This window comes from Laetiporus sulphureus (genome assembly GCF_001632365.1).
Source record: "Laetiporus sulphureus 93-53 unplaced genomic scaffold LAESUscaffold_82, whole genome shotgun sequence".
NCBI classification, from domain to species: domain Eukaryota; kingdom Fungi; phylum Basidiomycota; class Agaricomycetes; order Polyporales; family Laetiporaceae; genus Laetiporus; species Laetiporus sulphureus.
This window is the reverse complement of record NW_024468591.1, coordinates 101,323-115,585: the sequence shown is the minus strand read 5'-3', so window position 1 is coordinate 115,585 and position 14,263 is coordinate 101,323. Positions and strand designations below refer to the sequence as shown.

At 51.7% G+C, this 14,263-nt stretch overlaps 7 protein-coding genes across 7 annotated transcripts; 3 read left to right on the top strand and 4 right to left on the bottom strand.

Annotated features, from left to right (window-relative positions):
* Positions 1 to 311: 311 nt before the first annotated feature.
* Positions 312 to 1,970, top strand: LAESUDRAFT_764644 (uncharacterized protein; the record flags this gene model as incomplete). Its single annotated transcript, XM_040913481.1, has 7 exons — positions 312 to 349; positions 402 to 417; positions 654 to 743; positions 795 to 1,046; positions 1,103 to 1,239; positions 1,274 to 1,505; positions 1,659 to 1,970. The coding sequence occupies 7 exons, from the start codon at positions 312 to 314 to the stop codon at positions 1,968 to 1,970; spliced, it is 1,077 nt and encodes a 358-aa protein (XP_040758186.1).
* Positions 1,971 to 2,901: 931 nt separating this feature from the next.
* On the top strand, positions 2,902 to 5,498 carry LAESUDRAFT_816529 (uncharacterized protein; the record flags this gene model as incomplete). Its single annotated transcript, XM_040914788.1, has 3 exons — positions 2,902 to 3,242; positions 4,674 to 4,747; positions 4,807 to 5,498. The coding sequence occupies 3 exons, from the start codon at positions 2,902 to 2,904 to the stop codon at positions 5,496 to 5,498; spliced, it is 1,107 nt and encodes a 368-aa protein (XP_040758185.1).
* A 54-nt stretch (positions 5,499 to 5,552) lies between these two features.
* On the bottom strand, positions 5,553 to 6,508 carry LAESUDRAFT_555383 (uncharacterized protein; the record flags this gene model as incomplete). Its single annotated transcript, XM_040902925.1, has 2 exons — positions 5,553 to 6,311; positions 6,424 to 6,508. Coding segments are annotated over 2 exons (841 nt in total), but the record flags the coding sequence as incomplete, so codon positions are not given.
* Positions 6,509 to 6,778: 270 nt separating this feature from the next.
* On the top strand, positions 6,779 to 7,417 carry LAESUDRAFT_732292 (uncharacterized protein; the record flags this gene model as incomplete). The annotated part of the gene is made up of 6 exons (XM_040910215.1): positions 6,779 to 6,842; positions 6,888 to 6,938; positions 7,005 to 7,051; positions 7,084 to 7,107; positions 7,173 to 7,199; positions 7,234 to 7,417. Coding segments are annotated over 6 exons (273 nt in total), but the record flags the coding sequence as incomplete, so codon positions are not given.
* Positions 7,418 to 8,282: 865 nt separating this feature from the next.
* On the bottom strand, positions 8,283 to 9,258 carry LAESUDRAFT_666199 (uncharacterized protein; the record flags this gene model as incomplete). Its single annotated transcript, XM_040905238.1, has 3 exons — positions 8,283 to 8,842; positions 8,898 to 8,994; positions 9,055 to 9,258. Coding segments are annotated over 3 exons (861 nt in total), but the record flags the coding sequence as incomplete, so codon positions are not given.
* A 1,630-nt stretch (positions 9,259 to 10,888) lies between these two features.
* LAESUDRAFT_802823 (acid protease) lies at positions 10,889 to 12,620 on the bottom strand (the record flags this gene model as incomplete). Its single annotated transcript, XM_040914009.1, has 10 exons — positions 12,374 to 12,620; positions 12,177 to 12,295; positions 12,023 to 12,117; positions 11,873 to 11,954; positions 11,646 to 11,818; positions 11,558 to 11,595; positions 11,465 to 11,502; positions 11,377 to 11,381; positions 10,998 to 11,302; positions 10,889 to 10,933 (listed from the first exon to the last, which is right to left on the bottom strand). The coding sequence occupies exons 1-10, from the start codon at positions 12,485 to 12,487 to the stop codon at positions 10,889 to 10,891; spliced, it is 1,014 nt and encodes a 337-aa protein (XP_040758181.1). The 5' UTR covers positions 12,488 to 12,620.
* Positions 12,380 to 13,126, bottom strand: LAESUDRAFT_802815 (cyclophilin-like protein; the record flags this gene model as incomplete). Its single annotated transcript, XM_040914008.1, has 5 exons — positions 12,380 to 12,481; positions 12,559 to 12,676; positions 12,728 to 12,888; positions 12,941 to 12,979; positions 13,034 to 13,126. Coding segments are annotated over 4 exons (345 nt in total), but the record flags the coding sequence as incomplete, so codon positions are not given.
* Positions 13,127 to 14,263: the final 1,137 nt, after the last annotated feature.

The window sequence follows — 14,263 nt, the reverse complement described above, 5'->3', positions numbered from 1 at the left end:
GCGGAATGTCGAAACGAAGTTTTCTGTCTAGAGTAATGTCGCTCAAAGCAGGATACGAGTCAGAGCAGAGTGCAGGCGAGCCACCAAGTTGCGCTGTGGCCAAGAGAAGATGAGAGCTGGACGAGCGCTCAACTGGAGAATAAGGTTGTGCGTGTAGGATCACGTAAGAGGCCCTTTCCTGGCACCTTGGCGGTACAAGTCGCCCGGAGAGTACCAGCGATTAGTCCAGAGTATTCAGGAAGAACGACAGAGAAGAGAAAGAGAGAGAGGGCTTGTGGTTAGCCCGTCGGTGGCGGAATCAGTACAATACAATGCAAGAACGAAGGAACACGGACGACGAATTCCGCGTGTAGGCGCGGTACACGTGTACATACAGTCATGTGGCTATCACGTCGCATTAGGCGCGCAGACCTCGACGTTGGCCAATTCATCGATGCTTCATTTCTCCCTCTCTTCGGTTATACGCAGCTACCTCTTCATGAAATCCCGTATATGAAGCTCCGTGATGCCTGCTGAAATATTAACTTGTGATCATTCCGTCCCATATATGTGGTACTGCTTTCCGTATCCATCCAGCATGGTTTACGCGCACCACTCTTCAGGCCTCCTACAAATTTTGCAGGAGAACTGAAATCAACTTTTTGTTTCTTCAGAGAGGAGAGCATAGCAGCGAAGAACCTTCTCTAGCTCGCGAGACAGGTTCTTTCATAGACATCGAGACTCTTGTAGCTCTCCGTGGCAAGGTGCGATACTTCTCATGAAATGCGGGCCTTCTCTGACGTGGGGCGACCTAGCTCCAAGAAGCCGCGCTCACGATTGAGACCCGAACTCAAGCAATCGATTCCCTGGAAGAGCGAATACGTTCATCATCAGCGACGATCGAGCTTCAGAAGTCAGCTCTGCTCGAGGCCGAAGAGGCCAAAGCGACTGCTGAGGCAGCGAAAGTAAGGGCCGAGGAGGAGCTATCTGGCACACAACAACGGCTCGCTTCGACGCGAGCTGAGCTTAACGAGACGCTGAACGGGTTCGCGGCCGTGCAAAGAGAGGTGAGTATCGTAGCAGATAATGGCTGCTGCTTGGACTGACGATGATTGCACGTCAGTTGGAGAATGCAACAGCTCTGACAGAGTCTAAGGTGGCCGAAGTAGATGCAGAACGTCGATCTCGGGCTGCGATCGAAAAGGAGCTATATGACGCCCACAAGCAGAAGCGAGAGCTGGAGACTGCACATCTGCAGATGTGAGAGCGCTCGACGTGAAGACAGCGGAGATAGAGACGGACCGCGCAACACGCGAGAAGATCGAGGGGCAATATATGAAACTCAAGAGATCGCAGAGAGGATCGCTGAAGCTGACGCTGCGCGCGATCTCCAGGCCGGGCTAGAGCGAGAGCTATGTGCGTCGCAGCAAGAGGAACAACAGCTCAAATCTATTCTCGCGAGCGTTCGAGCAGAACTGGAAGCACAGATTTGCGAGACAGATGCAGCGAGTGCTGCTCTCGCAAGCGTCCGAGCGACGCTGTCTACCACAGAGTCGGCCAAACAAGACTTGCAAGATGCGTTATCGTGCACCGCAGCAGAGCTCGAGACCAAGGCGTCCTAGCTGGACACAATACGAGCTTCCCTGGCATGCATCCACCAGACACTGACTGCCACCCAGTCGGCCAACCAAGATTTGCAGGACACGCTAGCACAGACAGCGGCCGAGCTTGATACCAAAACATCCAAGCTAGAAGCAGAGCGCATCGCGCACAACAAGCTCGAGGAGATGCTCAGCACGGTGCAGGAGGAACGGCGAGAGACGGCGGCGACGCTGACGCGCATCACTGGAGAATTGCAGGCACACCTCGTCGGACTTAAAGAGGGACGCAGAGCGCGTGCCGCGATCGAGGACCAGCTGCGTGCCTGCACCTCGGACCTCGAAAATACCATTCTCCAGCTCCGGAGGAACAACGATCAGCACTGTCAATGAATTACGGAGCTCGAGGCGCAACTCCAGCAATCCACGTAGGCGCTGCAGAATTCCACGCGCGAGCGTGCAAACGCATTGGCCCACGTCGACGGCCGCACGGAGCAGCTTTCACGCAACCCTGCCACGACTCGGGAGCTGAGCGCGATGCTCCCCCGAATGATGCGGGAACTCAATTCGAACTGGTGGCCCGGGCTGCCAGCCATAACCGTGCCCATGTGCGTAGGTCCGAATACGTTCACTGGAAATGGTTCTGCTGTGTTCACCTATGATATAGAGGCCAGTCACTGTGCTCTCATCATGCCGATGTTGTCATCTTACGGAAACTCACAGATAAATTACATTGTCCAGCTCATCAAGCCACTCGTTCACACCCCCAGTCCTCTCTCCATATCTGTCCGCTAGCATGCATATATGCAGTACAACTCCCAGCTACGCGACGCGCTTGCCGGCAACTCGTATATATGGGCTGTCCAGATGCGATCACGTTTCTCACTGCTGGTCGTCTGCAGCTCCGAGCCGGTTAGGAGATGATCGAGATCGATCAGCGGATTCGGCCGTCATCATGATCTCCGCACCTCACTTGGTCCTTCATGGCCTCTTCTGGCCTAGTAGTGCAATCCATGCGGCTTTCCTTTCACGCGCGTTATGCACGCGCAATTGTCATCGGGACCAAGCTCTTCCGATTCGATAGAAATATGACGACCGCGGACGTTCCCAACTATGTGCGCGGACCTTCAACTATGTGCGCGGACCTTCCGGCTGAGTGGCGTATTCCAGACCGGGAGAACCTCGCACGTTATAGGGCGCACGTAGCTCTCGCTTATCCCGCCTATCTAAGGCGGAAATGACCTTGTTGAAACTCATGATTTGCCATCATACTCGCAACCATCCCACGTCCTGCATCAGCCACCTCTATCAGCCGGATCCCGATATGCTGCGCAAATTTATGGCCACGGACGTCTTCCAGTCCACGAATCTTGACGACGCAGTCGGCGATCTCGCATTCCGTACTAAAACACATCACCCACGGCTCACCCGCTCCGGATCGCAAGCAAGCAACAGCAATTTCACCTCAATCCGAGCCTTGGAGAAATGTCCAATGATCCCGTCTGAGCTTGACATGACATTCACGGAGGATGCCGAGGGAGACACTGTCGCAGACATCACCTGGGAAGGCGACAATGTTGTCCTCATCCCCATACTAGTAGGCGATGAGTGCATCAAGGGTACTGCTGAACTCTTTGGCGCGGCATCTATGAGGATATCGCGATCGTACGTGCATAGGATCTGGAAGTTTCTTGCAGATGCCTGACATAGCATTGCGTCATAGAATGACGGAGTTTTGATGCCAACTAGGATGGAATATACGGTTGGCATCAGATTGTCTCACGGTACGTATAGCGAAGCTGTTATCAGCAGGTCCATGTCCTAAGTATAATTCAGCTTTTGGATGACAACCGCGATGTCGTTGGAACACAGCTGCAGGAGCAGGATCTTCGTTGATCCCGGCATCTGTGCCTCGCGCAGGACATGATTGTGTTGACTTGAGGGCGTTGCCGCATGATGAGATCTTGGAGATGCTAGCTATGTTGTTGGCCTTTACGCCTGCTTTCACGGCCCTCAATGATGCATCCGAACAAGTTTGTTATCTGTTGTATAGCAGTTTGCGGGAATGGTTGTTATCATAAAGTCTCAAGCATACAGTCACACTCGAAACCAAAGGACAACACAGCAGCAGCCACTGTGGTCGCCACCCTCAGAGGTGAGCTTTACACTGCAGTACAGGCATACGATTCGCAAACCTGACATATTACTAGGTTCATATCTCGCGGCTATCGCAAACGCCTATTAAACAGGGTGAGCGCAGAACCAGTCGTCCCGCCTAACGATCGCGACATGACCTTCTGGAACATGTAGCATGAACCGAGACTCTACTTGCCTATGGTAGGCGTTTTGATCCTCGCCATCCTCGTTCCTCAGCGCGCTGTGGCACTGTCTTAGGATCCTCTCAATGTTCCATGCATCTGGTGGATGTTCCCACGGGCAGAGACATTTGCTTCCGCATTGCAGGTGCATACGCACTCTAGGTTCGATTTCTATGCAGACATTAAACTGCTCCGACAGGGGGCGCATAGAGTTCACGTGTGCCGGTTGTCATTATAGATTGTTCTGGTCAGTGCTTCCCAGGCGAGACGGCTAAGCAAACCCGTCCTTGCTATTACTGCTGGGTCAGCGCCAACCGCACACTTACTAGAAATAATGGAAGAGAGAAATCTCAAACCTCTTCACGTGTATGGTTTGACGTGAGCATCGCCCTTTGATAACATGCGCTGAGCTCTGGCTTTTTTTTCAATGAGGTCAGTGCGATTCGAACTCATTGAAGATCATGATGCTTAATATGTGTGGCCTACCCGGATAACTAGACGTATGGACCGTTCACTAGGTGTTATAAGCAACCTTCGTGGGCGACACTTTCCCTGGAAGATCGCGCTGTGTATATGACTCGCCAAGGAATACCCTTCGTTTCCTCTGATGAAGCGCGTGTTTTGTACCTTGCGAAGGAGGGCGAGATGATCGATATAAACTCTGAGCTAGTTGATGTTCTGGAATGACGGTGAGACTGTCGGAGATATCAAGTAGGTGAGTAATGAACCTTGACGACGTTGTTTCTCACTTCACTTAGTTCATCTTTTCCGATCGCAGTAACTCAAAGATCCCGAGGCCACGAGAAAGGCTTTCCGAGGAGGCGATTTTGGCACGGGTGATCTGGCGGTCTGGTACCCGGATGACTATATCGCTCTGATAGGCAATTTCATAGTTGCTAAGGTGTCGATAGACCATACTCTTGTGAACGAGCGCATCACAGCTACTGGACGGATGGCGCGGCACCTCAACTGGGGAGCTTATTATGCCCTCACGCAGACTTATCTGAAACTATTTAGCACCAAGGATGAGTCTGAGCGGGTATACGTCCGTGCGCTCGTAGCTATCCTGGACAATTTCCATTTCCAGATGGAAGAGGTTGTCCCTGACACAGCTGAGGAGTCGGAGAGGGGAGGAGACAATGAGGACACCGCTGTCGATGAGGAAACCGAATCCACATCGGTCAAGGTCAAGGACCAAATGATCTCGCGCATTGCAGATGCGGTCAACCATCGGCTGGTCCCAAGGCTCCTGCAACACTTAGAGAAGCGTGATGAAACTGAGGACACTCTGAGGATAGCGATCGCCGTGGGTATCATCCAGGTCGTGAAGCATTTACCCCGGGAGACCCGCGAGCCACAGATAGCTAGGCTACTGACCGTCCTAAGTCAAATCTCCCGCAGCAAGTCTCAAGAGACGAGAGACCTCACTAGGGAGACCCTATGTCGTATCGCCGTGATTTTGGGGCCATCTTACTTGCCAACGGCTATCAAGGAGCTACGAGCCGCCTTGCTACGAGGCCCGCAACTTCACGTTTTCGAATCAGGCTTCCACAGCAGGATAGCAGGTCCCGCATGTTCCGACCCCAGTCGGCAATGGGAATAGAGCAGTTTCGCTGCACTGAATGCACCGAAAACACGCGGCGGGGCGTTCACATGCCCGCTCTCATGTCCTTCTTCCCATCAGCCTTCGCGCTCAGCCACCCCAGGGAATGGCGCTCGACTGTGAGCGAGCGATAGACGTGGCCGACACACGAAAGTTCAGGCATCTGGTACCATGCAGATACGCGCTGATAGAAGAGGTTACGTTGAATGCGCCGGTCAGTCAAATCAAGCGCGAATCGGAGAAGTGCGTGAACATTAGGGACTAGACGCATAGAGTAGGAAAAGAACCATGTACGGTTGCGTAGGAGGCAAGTGTGCACCTGAGGACCCAAACATGCGGAGCAGAAAGGACGCACTAAAGAGAGAGAAGCGCGCACATCACGCCGGCAGATTACGAAGAGGCAAACGCTTATGCAAATGCAAATACGAACGCAAACGAACGCGCGAAACCCAATTGGGTTCCGACAGCCCAAAGGAGAGGAAAATGAAAGAAGCGAACAGGGCAAGGAGATACGAAGGCAGACGCACATCGTCCCAATCAGCCTCGGGGAACTGGACGGCCGGGGATCTCCGTTGGATGCCCGCAGTTGACGAGGACGTGAATCTCGCCACCCCATAGCGTCGAGTGCGCGCGCGAAGACGGTCTTGACATCCTCGAGGTCGGCGAGGTCGCACTCTACGACGCGGACGGTGCGCCCGAGGACGGCGATCGCATCGCGCGTCGCGGTGTTCTTCATGGCAGTGGTGGGGCGCTCGACGAGGCACAGATCGGTGCCCGCCTCGGCGAGGGTGATTGCGGAGGCAGCACCGATGCCTAGGGGAGATAAGATGTAAGTTGGCGAGGACAAGACAGATGTTATCGGTAAGGAGTTGTGCGGAGGGGTACTGGCTAGTGGAATGGAGGAGAGGAATGGAGGCACACGCACTGCGACTAGCGCCTGTGATGAGCACGTTCTGACCGGCGAGCGAAAAGAGTGCTGATGCTGGGAGATTCGGAGTTGGATCCATGAGCAGCAGTTGCGCGTTTGAGCAGAGTGGCCGCCATGTCGTCGCACAGGTTAAATGGACGGATGACGAGGAGAAGGAGGAGCGGAGTGCTGGATCACCCTGGACCCCCGGATCGGCAGGCGCGCCGGGGATCCGAAGTTGGGCACTCCAACGCATTGAAAGATACTCCACCAGGAGAGGCGAGATGAACGCAATCACACCAGATGGGACATCGAACACTTCTGCGCCTTCGAGGACAATCACATAATTCGATCAGTTTCTCGTTGCGAAGACGTGTCGCAAGCACAGTCGCAAGCCCACGCAGCCATTCCTCCAACAGCCGCGCGCGAAACAGCTCGTGACGCACTGTGATGCCTCTTGTGCTCCATTATCCAAACACCAGCTGATTTCTGCAAGCACGGCTGCCCAAACTGCGAGGAACTCATGCAGGTGCGTGGTGCTGTTCTCATCGAATATTATGCCATCTGCTCATGTATCATTGCACAGTATTAAATGAAAGGATACCCTGACCGCATCCAGGCGTGTACGACGACGCACCTCGATGGTGTGATTGGATTGCTGTCATTGACCCTGAGCAGAGCTGGGTAGCGCGGTGGCAACGAGTCTGAGTAGTCAGCTCGCTTCAAGAGGTGTGTTTGCTTATGAGATTTAACGATGCTTAGCAAAGTACGTTCGTGGCATGTATGCCGTGCGTGTCAAGGGCCGCATATCCAAGGATGTCGAGGCAGGCAGAGCTCAAAAGCCGCGGCATAAAATACCGCCCAAGGGATCAGTCCGACCAAGACTGAGACACCAGACTTATTTCCACTGTCTCTCCTATATCCATATTCGTCTCATCGTCTCATCGTCTCTCGTCCTTCTCACATGTATTTAAGATCTAGTCAGGTCGCTCTCGTTCGCAATTGTAATGTTGACTTTATAACACCATTTGCTTTCCTGACACTAATGATGCGTATCGAAAGACTGATGCACACCTGAACTGAAACCAGTTCGACTGGCTCAGCACGGTATTCTATCTCTGCCACCTCAGCTTCGAATTCCCACAAGACTACGCGCTGCAGCTCTTCCCGGTCGGCAAATGGGTCAGGTCAGCACGCTCGTCCTCCCTTCTACTTCTTCTCCTAAGATGGTGCCCGCGTTCGCAGCATAAACATCTTTGTCTGGTCCATCGCCCTGTTCTGCCACGCTGCGGTGAAGAACTCTGGGCAGCTTGTCGTATGCTGCCTGTTCCTTGGCATCTGTGATGGCGCGATTACCCCCGCGTCGCTGCGATGTTCTACACACGCCAGGAATGGACAAAGCAGGTGGACTACTGGTGTGAGTAACTTTCGTCGTTTCTGTTCGTGAGAGAGCGCTGTCGGGTAAGGTGTACCATTACCAATAGCCGACAGCGACCATAAAATGGATCCTTCAGGCACCTTATCATATTCAACATCTGCTGCGCCTACATTGGCGTCTTCTTCACCATGCCTCTGCGCTGCCTCTACAAGCAGCGGGTCAAGTTCAGACCTTAGCGCATAATGGCGTGGCTGGAATGGTGGCTGGAATGGTGGCAACGCTGCGAACGCTACGGAGTCAGGTGTTGCAAGCATGTTCCCCCGGGCCACTGGTGACATTATACATATGTCCACTACGGCCTCTAATTTCCGCCTCATCACGCACGCCTCCCAGCGGTATCCACTGAAACGGCCTGTCGAACGCATGTGCAGTAGATTGCCCGAGAGATGTTTTCCCTGTACCAACAAATCTAGCAAAACAGAGCGATATTGTACTAGACCTATACAAAGTTTGAACAGCTGTTTACATTTTGCTGATATGATAACCAGTGGGAGAAAAGCCCAATGCCATCTTTCCAACGTTCTTCTGCCTTTCTCTTCTCATCAACCTGCTCAGAATCTGTTAATCCTATCAAATATGCAGACATTGACTGAAACCCTTGATCAACCCATCTGAATAGACCACCTGCTGCATACTGGGTAACGGAGTATCTTGTTTCCCCAGATTGGATGACAACATTGGAGTGTTGCACAATTGCTGATGGTATCAGAATTGTGGCTCCAGGAGGAAACTCGATCACAAGCTTCATATCCCAAAGCACAAAATGTCCTCCAAGCTTTGGATCAAAATCTCCTAAAGCAGTGATGGCACACCAGCCAAAAGGAAGGTTTTGCACATCACGATGCTTGACTGTGCATGCTGCTGGTCCAAAATTGAATGTTGCACAAGGAAAGACACTATTGTCAAAATTGCGCTGCAACTGAGGGTATTTTTCGTAAAGAGGGCGCAAATGATCAACATAGTAATCATATAGGCAAGGAGCCCATATTTTGAATGCAGCTAATAAATATTTTAATCTCAACTCGAAAAAGATAAAACAAGTATAATAACTTACCTGATGCAAACCCAGCAATTCTAATGAAGGTCTGGTCTTTGAGAAGTGTAGCAAGAGCCATTGCATTCTGGTTTAAGTTAACCAAGTTTCCAGGACACTTCAGCACATTGCTTTCTATCAGATCAAGCTTTTAAAGATCAAATAAACAAAAACATACCTTTTGCCCTCCACCAAATGAAACACCTACAGATAAAGCTGGATAGTCACCCCGAAGATGCTTCTCCATCTTGGAAGTAAAGTGCATCTGTGTTTGAGCTTTCTTTAGCAAAGCTGAAGCTTCACTGTTCACACTCTGCCATGAAGGATCATTGGGAGAGCCTGCAAGGACACCAATAACTCTTCCTTCACTGTCAGTGATAGGCCGTGGATTTCTAAAAGTCCTTCAATAACTGTCAAATATTGAACATTTTTTATAATCACCCACTTTCCATCCCATGAAATCAAAGTAAATCCAAAATCAGACTTTTCTTCAACCAAATCTTCAAGCTTATATACAGAACGGGGTCCATTTTTCTCCCGTGGTCCAGTATAGGCATTCTTGGTGTGGCGGAGATGTGCTGTCCCAAGATTAGTTGGAATTTCTGTGGCTGTTCCTACATAGTGCTTGAGAACAGTCTGTTGAACTTGGTGAAAACCATATGGTGCTGTCTGCTTCCGCTCTGCTCGATGTTTTGCACGTCTGGCCTTTCCTGCAGCTTTTAAACGCTCCCTTTCAATGTTGCTGCCATTGGACCTTGCATCAATATTGTTGGAAGATGATTGTGAGGGCATGCCATGACTGAACTCTTGATGTCCAGTTTCCTAATCATCAGAGAATGTGAGTTATGAGATGCCACAAAATGATTTGCTACTCACAGTGTAGCCAGACAGATGAAATGTGTCTACTTCCTCTGACACTGTATCAATGTTATATCCTTCTGCACCATCACCCTCATCTCTCGCTGCATCCATAACAGCTTGATGTAGTAAATTCTCGAAATGAAATGCAGCCTCCACAGGAGCTACTACAGATGCTAGATTAGCATTAGTCAGCATCTCTAGTTCTGGTGCTCAAGCTGGTATTCACACCTTCCATATCTGACGTATTTCTCAAGTGTAGAGGTCCGAGGACTGATGTAATAGGCATGTTAGGGAAGGGATGAGAGACAACAGACAGGAGCAGAGAGTGCGATATTCGAGATTCTAAGACGTAGCGCAGCAGCAAGAGTGTACAAGGACTGTATACTAAGCGTTGGTTCGACGAAGAGAGCCCTAACAGCGTGCAGGATGAAAACTTTTACTGCGTCTACGGTTCCTGCATCTACGGAATCAGCCGAGTGCGTACATAATCATTCCTAAAAAGTCCATGACGAAGCTAAGCCGTGGCGCGTTGTAATGCTCCGTTGCAACTGACGCGTCCTCCATCCTTTCGCTCAATCTTGTACTATCCTACTTGCTTATGTATCATGACTAAATTGCTGCACGATGCCACCGTAAGTGTAAGTGGCCAGTGTAGATGTACCATTGCTCTTTAACTAATTATCTCTTGCCCAGTGACTGGGAGAAGTGTATGTGGCTTTGCGTGGACTTTGACCAACTGTACATGCTCAATGGGACTGTCTATGTCGCCTCTGACCATCCAGAGACCATTCCTGACCGCCGACGAATAATCTTATATCGTTGACGGAAAGGAGTTTATCAACGCTAGCGTAGGACTTGTCTCCCTCAAGGAGATGGTCAAGGCGGTCCACAGTGCCCGGCTCACTACATGACGGGTCTGGCAGACTAAACGCGAATTAATCTGGGCAACGCATTGACAAGAGGACTGCGACCGTCGCACTTACATATGCGTTACTTGAGAAAACTTCTCTCGGTTAGAGAGGGCAATGAGCCTTGGACAGAGTCGGTCAACATCCTCCCCCGTATTCGAACGACATCTACTATGAGTACGTATGGTCACTGCGGCGATTGCCAGTAAGTCGTAACACTATCATTGTCTTCTCTTAGAAAACTCACGTATATGGAAAGCCAACAAGCTGATTGTCCATGTCAAAGGACTGAAATCGCGAGTCACCATCAGACACCATCACTCGCACGGACAGCTACGTCGTCCCCACTCACCGCATAGTACCTTCCCATGAACTTCTGCCCAATGATGAAGTCCAGACCTTCACCGCTGGGAGAGCCGATCGGGCTAATATACCCATAGTGCAATCCGGGCTCCACGCCCCGTGCGAGGTTCTGGTCGCGCGGGAGCCGCTGCGCCTCGGCGTCGAGTGTGAAGGTCGTCCCAACGATCTCAAAGTCGAAGTTCTGCATGCTCGTGACCGACGACTCTGGGATGATGATCAGGCCTGTGTTGTCGTAGTACGTGCCAGGAATCGTGTTCTGGTGGGTGGAGTGGAAATTGTCGGCGATGTAGATTACTGCACACAGCAATCACCTTCAGAAAGAGCAGCTGAAGAGATAACATGGACACACATGTTGTGCCCGTGTAGACGATGCCTGCGTCTGAATACGGGATGACCACAGCATCTCCATACGTGGCGCGCGTGACATTGATGCCCCAGTAGTAGTTCGACTAGTACGTTGTCGTGACGGGAGTATACGTAATCTCTCCAGTGTACTGGGAAAGCCATCAGCATGCGTGCAGCTTAGCATTGAACCGTGACGTGTCATACCAGAGACGAATCAATACCTCCAAATGTCAATGCTCCATCTGTCCACAGCATTTTAGCATTAACCGTGGCATCTAAATGCAAAACATACTGGTGTCGCTGTAGCTGTCCGCCGGTGCAAATGACACGCCGAGGAGCTGCTCCAAGATGAGTCCTTGCTCGTATGCATTGTTCATCACCGTCCAGATTTCTGCATTGACACCCGGGTAGAGAGTATCGAGAGTGAGGTCCATAGGGCCGACCCCGATGATCCCATCTACACCTCTATCATATGAAACTCATGAGTCTGACACCGTTGAGGTCACCAAGAATACTCACTCAAAGTCAGCGTACTCGAGCGTGTCACTGATGGACTGGTTCTTGATGACGAGTCCAGAAGCGATAGTCACCTGGTCAACATCTACGAGATACGGTGGAGTGATCGTTAGCATTCAAAAGCGCCACAGTGAGGCAACCGAGCGTACATACATTCATATTCCGAGAAGAAACCCGAGGGGTACATGACATTGACTTCCTGTCCAGTGGGGATACTCATGCTCGTACGGATATACGTCTTCCTGATCCTATAGGCTATTGACACCTATGTACTGTGGCACACGACAGCAACACTCATCCTGTGAACGTATTCGAGCTGGCCGTGTCAACGACGAGGTCGTAGTACGTCGCGGGGTTGCCAACACCAATCGACGCCGTGCACTGCATGTACGCAAGGTTCGTCGCCGGAATGGTCGTCGCCTCACCCTTATTCGCAGATTCGCGCCAATGGTGCTCTCGTCGACATGCGCTCCAGCCCGTATATGAGTGTCATTGAAGACATACGCCCCCCCGCAGCACCACTATGAACTTGACCTCCGTGGGTGGCCTGTTCTTCGCGTTGACCGGAGCGCGCTCCATTGCATCAAGGGTGGTATCTGCGCTGTCGATCACCTGCATCAGGGAAGAGTGGAAGCGGAGTGAACGTGTGAGCCAAAATCATAGCCAGCGGCACCGATGGAATAGCAAACCTTGCCGAAGATGGTGTACTTCCCGTCGAGGTGCGGTTGCTTAGCGTATGTAATGAAAAATTAGACTTATTTGCGTCTGGTCCTGCATTGGCATGGTGACGAGGCCGCGGTTGTTGAACTATGAAAGGTGAAAGAGAGGTCTGAACACGAGTACGTGGCTACAACGTACCTTGAGCGTTGATCGGATCTCGTCCGCGAATGGCTGTCCCCAGATGCTCTGTCCGCCCTTCCCTGAGCCAGTGGGATCACTGTCTGGATCATGAACCCCTTGATGTTGCGGTGAGATATGCACCCATCGTAGTAGCCGGGGGCGCACAGAGCGAGAAAGTTCTATGCGGTGCTGATGGCCAGGGTTCTGCAGATCGCGGATATGCGGGCACACCTCTGCGGTCTTTGGCACAGCCTCGCAGAAGACTTCAATCTGCAATGGAAGGGGAGGTTATTCAGACGTGGTGCTACGGCGCAGGGAGCATACCTTGATGTCGCCGAGGGTGGTATGGAGAGTGACTGACCAGAATGCATCAGAGCTAGGCTGGATGGGAAGGGGCTGCGTACCATGCTGAGCTTGTCGCCAGCTGTTCCAATATGTGAGTGCCGGGTTACGGGAGAGAAATATTCTCCCGTAAATATACATACCAGTTCAACGAAGACGAGCGGTAGATCACATAACAAGACAACGGAACCAATGTACGAAGCTTACAACACCCTCCCCTCCCCCTCCCTATATGCTCCCACCTATTCCTCCTTTTCTTTCACCTCACCCTCCCACCCTCATCCCCCGCACACAAGCCAAGAAGGTACACTCGGGTGCACCCAGCAGAAAAGTAAGATGAGCACTGGAAACGTACAACACGACCACTATGCGGCTGTAGTGTAGCACACGCATCTACCTTGGTGCTGCCGGCGACGTCTGCAGGTCAACATCTACTTCTCATCGGTGCTCTTCATGATCCACGGCTCTGAGGCGACGAACTGCGAGGTGGGGACGCCGAGCTCGAACAGGCGGGCACAGCATCGGCGAATTCGAAGCTACCAGCGCTCATCAGCACCCACGTGATTCACACGCACGAGGCAGCAAAGGGGATGCACTCCTTGAACTTGGGTGAAGAGGCGCCGGGCGCCGGTTCCAAATAACACAGAGCTCGTCGCAGGGCATGTGCAAATGCCATTCATATACACCGTCGAATGCTGCCATTATCTCATCTACTGAACTGGCAAACACTATGGGTCCCTTTGCTCTGACCATACATGTATCACTGCACTGCGAATCGCTCATGCACCACAAGATCGACACCAGTTCAGGGGGTTGGATGCGAATGCTATCGAATGCAAGGTTCAAACAACTGCTGTCGAAGAAGAGACATTGCCAGTCAGGGCAGCCCCAGCGATGACAAGAGGATTGGCCCCCCATCATAGAAGGTGAATTCTCGTCCCTGATATTTCCCCTTTGCAGCGACTCTGAGTTGGGTACCTTTGATGGTGGGAGAGCAAAAGGCAAGGTGTTGCTGAATGTGAGTCGGATATGCGGGAATGATGGTGTCAGCAGTGATCATGTTCATGACAATTGTGGACGTCCACTCACCCCCAGGAGCAATTAGTCCATGTGCAGTTGTATCACAAACTTAGGACGCAGAGCGCCGACTAAGCCTATGACCTTATGATCAAACACTTACTGACTGTTGTCGACGTAAGGATGGACACAAAG